This window comes from Hylobates moloch, unplaced genomic scaffold (assembly GCF_009828535.3).
Source record: "Hylobates moloch isolate HMO894 unplaced genomic scaffold, HMol_V3 SCAFFOLD_6, whole genome shotgun sequence".
NCBI lineage: Eukaryota > Metazoa > Chordata > Mammalia > Primates > Hylobatidae > Hylobates > Hylobates moloch.
In genome coordinates, this window is record NW_026652281.1 from 13,772,847 (window position 1) to 13,786,308 (window position 13,462).

At 36.1% G+C, this 13,462-nt stretch overlaps 1 protein-coding gene across 5 annotated transcripts in view; it reads right to left on the bottom strand.

Moving 5' to 3' along the window:
* CNTNAP4 (contactin associated protein family member 4) overlaps positions 1–13,462 on the bottom strand; it is a 297,138-nt gene that overhangs the window by 72,910 nt on the left and 210,766 nt on the right. For all 5 annotated transcript variants that reach the window (XM_058440476.1, XM_032156379.2, XM_032156377.2 and 2 more), the window contains 2 exons: positions 9,113–9,310; positions 3,281–3,437 (listed from right to left, as the gene is read on the bottom strand). In XM_058440476.1, the coding sequence (XP_058296459.1) occupies positions 3,281–3,437; positions 9,113–9,310 (355 nt within the window). The remainder of the gene's footprint in view (positions 1–3,280; positions 3,438–9,112; positions 9,311–13,462) is intronic.

Below are 13,462 nucleotides of genomic sequence, written 5' to 3' on the forward strand. Positions count from 1 at the left end.
GGATCCAGTCACTCATCGGAGCACATAAAAACAAATGATATTTGATTTATTTATTTATTATTATTATTATTATTATTATTATTTTGAGACAGGATCTCACTCTGTCTCCCAGGCTGGAGTGCAGTAGCACTATTTTGGCTCAGTGCAACCTCCTTTTTCTGGGTTAAATCCATTCTTGTGCCTCAGCCTCCCAAGTAGCTGAGATTACGGATGCGTACCACCACACCCAGCTAACTTTTGTATTTTTTGGTAGAGTCAAGGTTTTGCCATGTTGGCCAGGCTGGTCTTGAACTCCTGGCCTCAAGTGATCCACCTGCCTCAGCCTCCCAAAGTGGGGGGATTACAGGTGTAAGCCACTGGGCCTGGCCAAAACATAATCATATTTTAATGTCTCTTGTAGAAAATATGTAATAGAGAATATAAAATATAGCATATGTTAAAAATAGAACACAGCTGGAGATTTTTTTTAATTCAATGGACAATTTTCTACCTTTTTACTGGAATTGGTTAATACATTAACATTTAGTGTAATGATTGATACTGTAGTTTCAGGTCTACCATTTTGCTATTTCTTTTGTTTCCCCATATGATTTCTTTTTATTTTTTGAAATGTTGTAGCATTTTATTTTACTGTACTTTAAGTTCTAGGATACATGTGCAAAACATGCAGGTTTGTTACACAGGTATACACATGCCATGGTGGTTTGCTGCACCCATCAACCCATCATCTACATTAGGTATTTTTCCTAATGCTATCCCTCCGCTATCCCCCTACTCCCCAGCAGGCCCCAGTGTGTGATGTTCCCCGCCGTGTCCATATGTTCTCATTGTTCAACTCCCACTTATGAGTGAGAACATGCGGTTTTTGGTTTTCTGTTCCTGTGTTATTTTGCTGAGAATGATGGTTTCCAGCTTCATTCATGTCTGCACAAAGGACATGAACTTATCCTTTTTTATGGCTGCCCCCCATATGATTTGTTGTACTTCTGTTTTCCTTTGCTGCCTCCTCTTGATTTATTCCATATTTTTTGTATTTCATTTTATTTTCTTTATTCACATTTTAGCTATATTTATTGTATTTCAATGTTTGCTTTACAGATTACAAAGTAAATTCTTAATTTATCACAGTCTATTTAGACATTATATTTTTTAACAATGTGAAATGTCAGAAGCTTGCTAAGACATAATTCATTTAACACGGCTCCCCTCCACACACATGTTCTTTTATCTATTGTTGTAATATATTTTAAATCCATATGTTATAAACTTTATAATAAAAGTAAACAGTGTATTTAATTTTTTAATTAAGAAAATAATTGAAACACTGGCTTTTATATTTACAAACATATTTGCAATTTCCAGTGCTTTTCACTTCTTCCTGAAGATCCGAGTTTTCATCCATTATTTCTCTTTAGCCTGAAGAATTTCTATTAGAATTTGTTATTTCAGATGCTCTTTTCTATTCTAAAATTTACATTTGGTTTCATATTATAGTTCTCACTTATCTGCTTAAAATACCCTTTGTTTATACATTGTGATTATTTTTACCTTTAAGTCTTCAAATATTTTTATAATAGTTGCTGTAAAGTTTCTTTCTGCCAGTTCAAACATCAGTACCCCAAGGTTGGTTTGTGATTATTGCTCTTAATTTCTTGACTTTAGATGAAAATTTACTCTTTTTTGAATATTCAGTAAATGTTATAACATGCTGGATATCATGGATACATTGTAAAGATTCCAGAATCTTTTGTTATTCTTTAAAGATTTCATTTTTGTTTTCATAGGCAGTTAAATCACAGCCTTATTACAATAAATTGCCATTGCTTGGTTTGATAGTTCATTAGGTGGAGGCTGTGTGAATTTTGCCTAATTTTCAATCCTATCTCTATATCTGGGATATTGTCTTTGCTGTAAACACATGGGCAGTTTCTGCCAACATTTGGTTACTTCCTGCTTATTTCAAGTAGTTGTTTTTATAACATTGTTTTCCTGGATTTACAACAATTATCTGACAAGAGTTAGCACTATGCAAGTTACTTCACCATTAGCGGAATTTAATACGAGAAGTTTTATAATCTTATTTTTAAAAGTCATTTTTAATTAGCATTCTGTTACGGAGGCATTGGAGAGTTATTGATGATTAGGTAATTTTTATTGTTGTTAAGCATTAGTACTAGCATTTTATTTACGTTTTAAAATACAGTATTACTGTGTAGGTATTTTTTTGTGAAGGTAGTGATAAGAAAAGGGTGCCTTCCAAAGGGAGTAGAAATTTGAAAAATGAGAGTTTAAGTAAGACAGACAATATTCTTCATACCAAACATGTAACACTAAAAGTGCAATTCTAAAAGAAATACACACACACACACACACACACACACACACACACAACATAATCTTGATGTTTCCCAACTAAATAAATGAAATATTGTCTAATTCAAATTATGACCTCAATTAACAGATTTATCACTGTAATCAATGTGCATTCTGTAATAAAATCACTCATATTACATCCAGATTGACTATGAATATTTGTTAAAAATAAGTCTTCTGTACAGTTCTAGTTGCTTAGCAATGTAACATATATATACATTATGCTGAAATGTAAATATAAACATTTAAAATATTTTCACTTTACAAATAATAAATAAGAGCAGTATACATGCCAACTCTAGTCTCAAATACTACCAAGGTCTTTTTTAAACTTTTCAGATAAAGAACACACGCATAAGCTTCTTTTCTGCTTACAGGAATATTTTAAATTTGATTTTAAAATTCCTAAAATGTTACAGATCTCTTTTTTCAAAATATAATCCACAGAACATTAGTTCTTTGTGGTATGATTTGTCTTTTTAAAAATATAAAACAATCACATGTTAAAATAATTGTAGTAAATTCTAAGTTGATAATTTTAAAGCTTTTGTAGGTAGATTATTGAAGAAATGTGCTTTGGCTGTAAACATATTTTTAAGATAATAGAATATCTACTTACATAAAGTTTTTAAAGGAATAATAATTAATTCCCCATGTAACAGGTGTCTCTGTTTGATTATAAAATTAAAATGTACATGACTTATGATCCATTACAGAAAATAACTCAAAAAGGCATTGACTTAATACTAAGGATTACATTGACTATACCATGTTTCATTAAAATATACCTTTATTTAATTACTTCATTGCACTAACTTGTTCAGTATCTGGCTAGCTATACATACTTTGAGTGATTAATTTTTTTAAATGAACTTTTTCTTGCATAAAGAAATCATATGGAAATCACCATTCATTCCGGTCAGCATCACAATTGCAGTAATACTGAGAATCAATGCAGTTTCCCTCTAATCCACAAGCACATTTTTGAAGATCGGGCGAAGAACCTCCCCAGTAGGTTTGTGTTTCATTGGTTCTTCCGACCCACCAACTCAGAGGGGTTCCATCTGAAAGAAAAACGTGAAAAATGTGACATCTGTTTTATGTTCCACCACCTTCTCTCCCAGTATAATTCCTTTTCTTCCAAAATCATTAAAAAGAATAAAAGGAGAAAAGGAGAAAGACTGATTTAAGGATATGCAAAACAGTATAATTGCTGGCATTTCCTTAAGAAAACTTTTTTAATAAAAAAGTTATTATTTAGGCTTAAATGACCAATAAAATTTGTTCTTGGGTAGAAAATAAACCAGCAGTTCCTATTTAATTTAGGCATGATAGTAAAAAATGGATTGAGAGCAGCTCACATATGCAATTTCTTTAAAAATAATTTTGAAACAAGTTAGCATCAAAATATAAATCATAGTAATTAACATACCAAAGCAAAATTGATTTGAAATCATGAAATGCCCACTAAAGCATTATGGAATGTTATGTAAAGTCCCTGATTTATCTCAATAAATTTATTCTCTAAAAATATCCTAGCTGTTAAAAAACATTCGGCATGATTTGGCACTCCCTTGTCATGATTTAAGATTTATTTGGAAGTATATGTTTTATCTTCCATTTAATGTCTTGGCTATTTATTTGAAGACTACAGAAATAACACTGAAAAATCTTCATGCTGGAAGCGAATATTACACTCAACAGAAGTTTCCCTTAGCCAAATGCATCTCTTCCTACGATAAATGTTCAGCTACCAGCTCCTTCTCAGAGTTGAGACTAAACATGATGCCAAGGAGCTACAGCAAGGAACAGACAGAACATCTAGGCAAGGATTTTCAGAGAAGGATGTGAAGCATGCAGCCAATCTATCATGGAAAAAAAAAAAGTATGGAGGAAAAATTGTAGTCATCTAAGAATCAGGGCATGAGAAGAATGTAAGCAACATAGAATCAGTCAGTTTCTCAAAGATACTTGATCATTTTTCTGTTGACTTTCAAACCTTTAAGTTGTCACCATTAGCCCTACTGAGAATCTGGGATTTTTACTAATTTATCCCTTGCTTATAAATGCCAATGCCCATTTTAACTTACTATTAGATAGCCCCTGTGCTAATGCTGACAACCTCTCTCCCAGGGTTACTATACATGCCAGTCTGGCCACGTCAAAACAAAAACAAAAACAAAAAACCAGCAAAGAGTTATTAGAAGCTGTGTTATGCATAAATGCATTAATATGAAGAATCTTCATTTTTTAATTACATGATTAGCCCTTCACCAGAAGGTGAAAATTGCTTGAAATACATAATAAATATATTTCAATATACTGCTTAAAACATTATGTTTTCATAGATTAAAAAGAAAAATAGTTATTCTTAAATACTGAACCATATTCCCACATCTAAATTTCGTGTCTTCCCTATAAAATACAAATCACTGAATTTTTTTAAGGTATCAGACTTTGGTTCAATCCAAGACTTTTAAAAAAAACGTACTAAGGAATTTAAATAAGTAAAGGAATGAATTTTTAAAATCCTGAGAAATAAAAATTAAAGGTAAAAAATACCCGTGGATATAGTAGAACATTCCACCTCCCATAATTAATATCCTAAATGACTTGAGCATTCCCATTGATCACCTTTCCTTTGTGCTGAGTCACAGATCCTCAGCAGCAGAAAACATATTTTCACACACATTTCACTTTATTCATTCACATATGGCATCATTATCACTTGACACTAAATCACCAAGATCTGAAACTCTAAATATAGCTTGTCGGAAAACGGCTTCCCGTTCTACCCCATTATATTTCTTATTGTGACCTCAGAATCCAATTGTTCTGTCTCTTTTAACTCTCTCCACCTCAAACCTATTCCACACGAATAATGAGGTCACCAACCTGAGAAAAATTCCTGTATTTAGTCATGTTCCACACCTTTCTGAATCCCCTCTTCCATGCTTTTCTGGAGTTGACTTTCTAAAATTGGTTATTGAGCCTGAAACACCAGGGAAGCATTAAAAACAAAAAAGTGTGCAGGCACAACTGGCCTTAAAGGTGGGGATTCCTTCACATTCTGTGTCAACCCCTGTATTAGTCTGTCTTCATGCTGCTAATAAAGACATACCTGAGACTGGGTAATTTATAAAGAAAAGAGGTTTGATGGACTCATAGTTCCACACAGCTGGGGAGGTCTCACAATCATGGCAGAAGGCAAGGAAGAGCAAAGTCACGTCTTACACGGGGGCAAGCAAGAGAGCTTGTGCAGGGGAACTCCCATGTATAAAACCATAAGATCTCATGAGACTTACTCACTGCCATGAGAACAGTGTGGGGGAAACTGTCCCCATGATTCAATTATCTCCACCTGGCCCCGCCCTTGATACGTGAGGATTATTACAATTCAAGGTGAGATTTGGGTGGGGACACAGCCAAACCACATCAAGCCCCTTTACTCTGTGTCGTGTTTGCCCACCAGTCCCTCAGAGATTTTGCTTTCTGGTTCCCTTACAGCTTGACTTCTTTGTCAACTTTGATAACCATCCTTCTTTTTGTATTTTCTTATGTTTTATTTTTCAGCTTTACAGTAAAATTGACAAAAATTGTACACATTTAAGGTGTGCAATGTTTTGCTATACACTGTGAAGTGATTACCACAATCACACTAATTAACATAGACACCACTTCACATAGCCACTTTATATTTTTATGGTGAGAATACCAAAATCGACTCTCTTAGCAGATTTCAAGTATACAATACATTGCTGTTAACTATGGTAATCATTCTGTATACTACGTCTCCAGAATGTATTCATCTTACAGCTACAAATTTGTACCCTTTGACCAACATTTCCACACCAACTCCCTTCCCTAGAAATCACTCTTTTACTGTTTCTATGAGTTCAACAACTTTTTTAGATTTCATGTATCAGTGGGATCATGAAGCATTTGTCTTTCTGTGTCTGGCTTATTTCACTCAGCATAACATCCTGCAGTCTCTTGAAGAGATGTTTTCACTCCTGTGTTCATTGTGGCTTTATTCACAATAGCCAAGATATAGAAAAACCTAAGTGTCCATTGATGAATTGATAAAGAAAATGTGTCACACACACACACACACACACACACCCCACAATGGGCTATCATTCAGCCTTAAGTAGAGGGAAGTCCTGCCATTTGTGACAACATAGATGAACATGAAAGGCATTATACTAAACAGAATAAGCCAAACACTGAAAGACATATACTGCATGACCTCCTTTTACCTCTCCTTTCCACATAAATGACCTGAGTTCATTTTGTTCCATAGCATTCATTTACTCTTCCATAATTACCATTCTTATTCTTAGAATACCCTTCCAGATTTGCTTAACTGTTTTTTTTTTTAATTCTAAGATGAATATTCAGCAACAATGAACAACCCATTACAAACTAAACTGTGTATGTTCACTATGGCCACAATGCCCTGGAGAGCTGGAAATGAGGGGGGCTTATGCCATGCACTTTGTACGTGCTATGCCACCCAATCATCACTGTACCCCTGTGAGGCTGGTATCATTGGCCCCATTTCGGAGAAAAGAAAACAAGGACTGAGATTCATTAACCATTCGTCCATTTCATGAATCAAGATTTCATCTATCTATGTTCTAGATGCATCTAGCCAATGAGAAACACACCCACACCTCCAGCTGCAAATCCTATGCTGTTTGCACTACAATAGTCTGATCCTCATTTGCACACAGAATTGAGGTTTCAGGAGGAGGTAAGTTTTCTGTGGGTTCCAGAAAGATGGGATTGGAGGGGTAGAGGCCAAATTAGAACATTCTGAAAAAGGAAAACGAGGAGGAGAAAGAGGAAAAGAAAGGCAAGGGGGCAGTCAGTCACAGGGGAGAAAATAATCTGATTTTTAGTGGGTGGAGAATAGAGACTTAATTGGAAATGCAGGGTTGAAACGTCAGAACAACAGTTCAGCATTTTTGCATGATCTCTATGACATATGCTATTTCTATACGAGACAAATTTCTTTTTAAATTTTTGTCATTCTATCTGGAACTCCAGCCCTTCTTAGGACAAGCAGGAGTGAACATGAAAGAAGCAGCATTATTGCACAGATGTCTTAGAATTTTATCTAATATGTAAAGAAAAATACACCTCAATGCCACTGCTAGAAAATATGTGTTGCAGGATGGCATGAGGGTTGTATAAGCAGGGTGGACACAGAAAACACAATTCCAGGATCCAGCAGAAGAGGTTGTGTCAGACAGACAAACAACAGAAAGGCAGTAGAGCTTCTTAAATAGAATTGGGTTACACTGTTGGTGGGAAGGTAAACTAATTCAACCATTGTGAAAGTTGGTGTGGCGATTCCTCAGGGATCTAGAACTAGAAATACCATTTGACCCAGCCATCCCATTACTGGGTATATACCCAAAGGACTATAAGTGATGCTGCTATAAAGACACATGCACACGTATGTTTATTGTGGCACTGTTCACAATAGCAAAGACTTGGAACCAACCCAAATGTCCAACAATGATAGATTGGATTAAGAAAATGTGGCACATATACACCATGGAATACTATGCAGCCATAAAAAAGGATGAGTTCATGTCCTTTGTAGGGACATGGATGAAGCTGGAAACCATCATTCTCAGCAAACTATCACAAAGACAAAAAAACAAACACCACATGTTCTCACTGATGGGTGGGAATTGAACACTGAGAACACAGGGACACAGGAAGGAGAACATCACACAACGGGGACTGTTGTGGGGTGGGGGGAGGGGGGAGGGATAGCATTAGGAGACATACCTAATGTTAAATGATGAGTTAATGGGTGCAGCACACCACCATGGCACATGGATACATATGTAACAAACCTGCACGTTGTGCACACATACCCTAGAATTTAAAGTATAATAATAATAATAAAGAACTGTGTTTCTTAAAAGTGGGAGCAGCATTTCTTAAAGGTTAATTTTCTTCACAGAGAGTAATATTTTGGATTTTGCATTGGATGGTTAGAAGATGTGAGGAGATGACAAGCTAGGAGGCCAGTTGGAAAGGTCTTGCAGTGACTTCAAGAATTAACTCATTAAGGCCTGCTCTAAGGCAGATATGATGGAAATAGAGGCGCTGACATAGTAAGATGCCCTAAAGAAAGAAAACATAAGACCAAAACCAGAACTCAGGAGCAGACTGGTTATTCACAGCAGAATCAAATAAAGAGTTAAGATGGTTTTCAGATTCCTCCTTAAACTAGTGAATCAACTGTGTCTCTGGCAGCCTTTTCTAATTTTCAATTATATCCAGAGGCTGTCAACAATCCATGAGAAAGAGGCACATAGAATACTCACTTTTAGAAAACTAAGTCGTATTTTTATTAGCTGTTTTCCATGATAAAATAAACCTTATGTGTCACTTGCCCTTTATCAGGGATAAACACTGTGCATTCACTGAGTATCAGAAGGAGGCCTTTGCTGTACAGTTATCCAATTAAGGCCAGGAAGAGAGTTTAAAAGCAATCAAGGCTTTGAATAAAGCTCGGTGTAAATTGACCTTGTTCTTTTCTTCAGGCAGAAGCATCTTTGTGACTTCCAGACTGTGACATGTTTACTAAGTATGCGAGATCATATACCCTCAGTGGCTAGATGCCACCACTTTGCAGAATTAAAATCCTCAGGAGCTAACTGACTAAGTGCATGATGTGATGTGTGCAACAAGACAGACACCATGGTTTACTTACCTTGCTTATTGACCAGCCGTGACTTCTTGCAGTAATAAGTAAACTCCTGTTCACAGTGCTCCGCGCGGTTAATAGCGGCCTGAAGTTGCTCCATGCTGGCCACATACTCGAAAAACCCAGCATATGGGTTCTCTGGATTAGTATTTCTGACTCTTGTTAAGTCAGAGCCATTGTGCTGTATGATGGTCCATGCAGTTTCTTGTATGCAGAAATGGGGGGAGAAAGAGAGGAGACCATCACTAGTCTGCAAAAGTTAAAATAAATAAAGAAAATCAAAATCACCTTTTATCTGAGTCAAAATTTTCTAGTCATCAAACTTCTCTGAGAGGTAGAATCAACACAAATGGATTCTCGGAATTTTTAAGTTATGGTAAGTGATTATTTTTCCTGAAATATAGACTATTGTCATGCATTTGCAGTAATTTTATTTAACATTTTCATATAATTTAGCCACACAATATTTATGATGAAAGATATTAGGAAATCTGATTATTTTTTGTGATGTATTTTATTTCATTGAAATTGATATTCCATCTTTTTAAAGATGTATCATTATGTTATTTCTCTACAAGAAAGGAAAAAATGCTGCCTATTATAACTACAAAACATTATTCATCAACACACCCAAAATCCAGTGATATCACAATATGAAAAAAAGTGCATATTAGAATTCAAGAAATAATTTATATTACATAAGGTAAGCAGCCCCTTTTCTACTCTTAACAACTATTCATGGTATCAGCAACAGTAAAGTCGAAATTTTGCAGCCCTCTATAAACCTCTCTTTAATCAACATTTAATTATGAGTGTGCCCACGCCTATGTCCTGAATGGTATTGCCTAGGCTTTCTTGTAGGATTTTAATGGTTTTAGGTCTAACATTTAAGTCTTTAATCCATCTTGAATTAATTTTTGTATAAGGTGTGAGGAAGGGATCCAGTTGCAGCTTTCTACATATGGCTAGCCAGTTTTCCCAGCACCATTTATTAAATAGGGAATCCTTTCCCCATTGCTTGTTTTCGTCAGGTTTGTCAAAGATCAGATAGTTGTAGATATGCAGCATCATTTCTGAGGGCTCTGTTCTGTTCCATTGATCTATGTCTCTGTTGTGGTACCAGTACCATGCTGTTTTGGTTACTGTAGCCTTGTAGTATAGTTTGAAGTCAGGTAGGGTGATGCCTCCAGCTTTGTTCTTTTGGCTTAGGATTGACTTGGCGACGCGGGCTCTTTTTTGGTTCCATATGAACTTTAAAGTAGTTTTTTCCAATTCTGTGAAGAAAGTCATTGGTAGCTTGATGGGGATGGCATTGAATCTATAAATTACCTTGGGCAGTATGGCCATTTTCACGATATTGATTCTTCCAACCCATGAGCATGGAATGCTCTTCCATTTGTTTGTATCCTCTTTTATTTCATTGAGCAGTGGTTTGTAGTTCTCCTTGAAGAGGTCCTTCACATCCCTTGTAAGTTGGATTCCTAGGTATTTTCTTCTCTTTGAAGCAATTGTGAATGGGATTTCACTCATGATTTGGCTCTCTGTGTGTCTGTGATTGGTGTACAAGAATGCTTGTGATTTTTGTACATTAATTCTGTATCCTGAGACTTTGCTGAAGTTGCTAATCAGCTTAAGGAGATTTTGGGCTGAGACAGTGGGGTTTTCTAGATATACAATCATGTCATCTGCAAAGAGGGACAATTTCACTTCCTCTTTTCCTAATTGAATACCCTTTATTTCCTTCTCCTGCCTCATTGCCCTGGCCAGAACTTCCAGCACTATGTTGAATAGGAGCGGTGAGAGAGGGCATCCCTGTCTTGTGCCAGTTTTCAGAGGGAATGCTTCCAGTTTTTGCCCATTCAGTATGATATTGGCTGTGGGTTTGTCATAGATAGCTCTTATTATTTTGAGATACGTCCCATAAATACCTAATTTATTGAGAGTTTTTAGCATGAAGGGTTGTTGAATTTTGTCAAAGGCCTTTTCTGCATCTATTGAGATAATCATGTGGTTTTTGTCTTTGGTTCTGTTTATATGCTGGATTACATTTATTGATTTGCGTATGTTGAACCAGCCTTGCATCCCAGGGATGAAGCCCACTTGATTATGGTGGATAAGCTTTTTGATGTGCTGCTGGATTCGGTTTGCCAGTATTTTATTGAGGATTTTTGCTTCATGTCTAAAACACCAAAAGCAATGGCAACAAAAGCCAAAATTGACAAATGGGATCTAATTAAACTAAAGAGCTTCTGCACAGCAAAAGAAACTACCATCAGAGTGAACAGGCAACCTACAGAATGGGAGAAAATTTTTGCAACCTACTCATCTGACAAAGGGCTAATATTCAGAATCTACAATGAACTCAAACAAATTTACAAGAAAAAAATAAACAACCCCATCAAAAAGTGGGCAAAGGACATGAACAGACACTTCTCAAAAGAAGACATTTATGCAGCCAAAAAACACATGAAGAAATGTTCATCATCACTGGCCATCAGAGAAATGCAAATCAAAACCACAGTGAGATACCATCTCACACCAGTTAGAATGGCCATCATTAAAAAATCAGAAAACAACAGGTGCTGGAGAGGATGTGGAGAAATAGGAACACTTTTACACTGTTGGTGGGACTGTAAACTAGTTCAACCATTGTGGAAGTCAGTGTGGCGATTCCTCAGGGATCTAGAACTAGAAATACCATTTGACCCAGCCATCCCATTACTGGGTATATACCCAAAGGACTATAAATCATGCTGCTATAAAGACACATGCACACGTATGTTTCTTGCGGCACTATTCACAATAGCAAAGAGTTGAAACCAACCCAAATGTCCAACAGCGATAGACTGGATTAAGAAAATGTGGCACATATACACGATGGAATACTATGCAGCCATAAAAAATGATGAGTTCATGTCCTTTGTAGGGACATGGATGAAATTGGAAAACATCATTCTCAGTAAACTATCACAAGGACAAAAAACCAAACACCGCATGTTCTCACTCATAGGTGGGAATTGAACAATGAGAACTCATGGACACAGGAAGGGGAACATCACACTCCGGGGACTGTTGTGGGGTTAGGAGAGGGGGGAGGGATAGCATTAGGAGGTAAACCTAATGCTAAATGACGAGTTAATGGGTGCAGGAAATCATCAGGGCACACGGATACATATGTAACAAACCTGCACATTGTGCACATGTACCCTAAAACCTAAAGTATAATAATGAAAACAAAAAAAAATTATGAGTGTGCATCTTTTTAAAATTAAATTTGAAATACTCATTTTGATATCATGTGATCTCGACAGTTAGGCAGTTCAATAGGAAGTTACTCTTTTGAATTCAGTGCATCTGACACGGCATCTCAACTAACACAAAAGTAAAATATCTTTGAGTATCTACTAGAGTTATCACTATTGGTGCCTGAATGTCTGTAAACATTTCCATCATATTGATTACCAAAATTTCTTAGATGAAATAAAAATCTCACAATGTTTGTAACCGATGATAGGCATATGATATCTGCCCTTCAACTTTACCGGCAATAGACTTTATACTATATTTTCTGTGATATATGCAGACAGAAGAACAGATAAATCAAAAAGCCTCTGATTTAGTAGACAAAAAACAGTGAAAGTTGTCAAAACTCTACTACATATGTGCTGTTAAGTCACATAACTCTTCTGTAATACAGAGGAATATCCGAAATCGGAGAAAAATAGTAATAGTAGGCAAAACTTTCTCCTCTCTTTTTAGCTAAGACATTCACATGGATCAACAATCCAAACAAGGAGGTGTACTTTGAAAATTTCATTTCCATTCCTTTCCCAGTCATCGGAGTTTGGATTAGAGAAGCAGGCTAAATGAGGCTGGACTAATGTCACAGAATTATTGCCTTCCACGTGTAGATTATTATTTTTCTGCAAAACAATAGCTGTTATTTTTGTCTTTCCCCCTTGCATTTCAGTTCACTCTTCAACAGTAGAATGCTCTCAAACAGAACTTAATCTACCAGCCAATGAAATTACGGGTGGCCAGCAGTATAATGTCGAAGTCAATTAAGAGATCTGACTTGCAGATCTGGCATAGATCTTGTGCCCTTAGGAAAGTCAGGTAAAATCTGAGCCTCCATTTCCAAATTTGGAAATTAAATTCAGAGAACCAGGTCTGAAATTCTGTAATTTCAGCCAACTCAACCTTGGCTATTGGAAGTTTAAGGTTATTATTAACTAGACAAATCTGACAGCCTAGCCACTGTTGGACTCTGTTTCTTTTGTTCAAAAAAACTATTCACCTTTTCTTGTGGTAAATCAATGGCACGCAAGAAGCAGCTAGCTACCAAGAGAGGTGGAC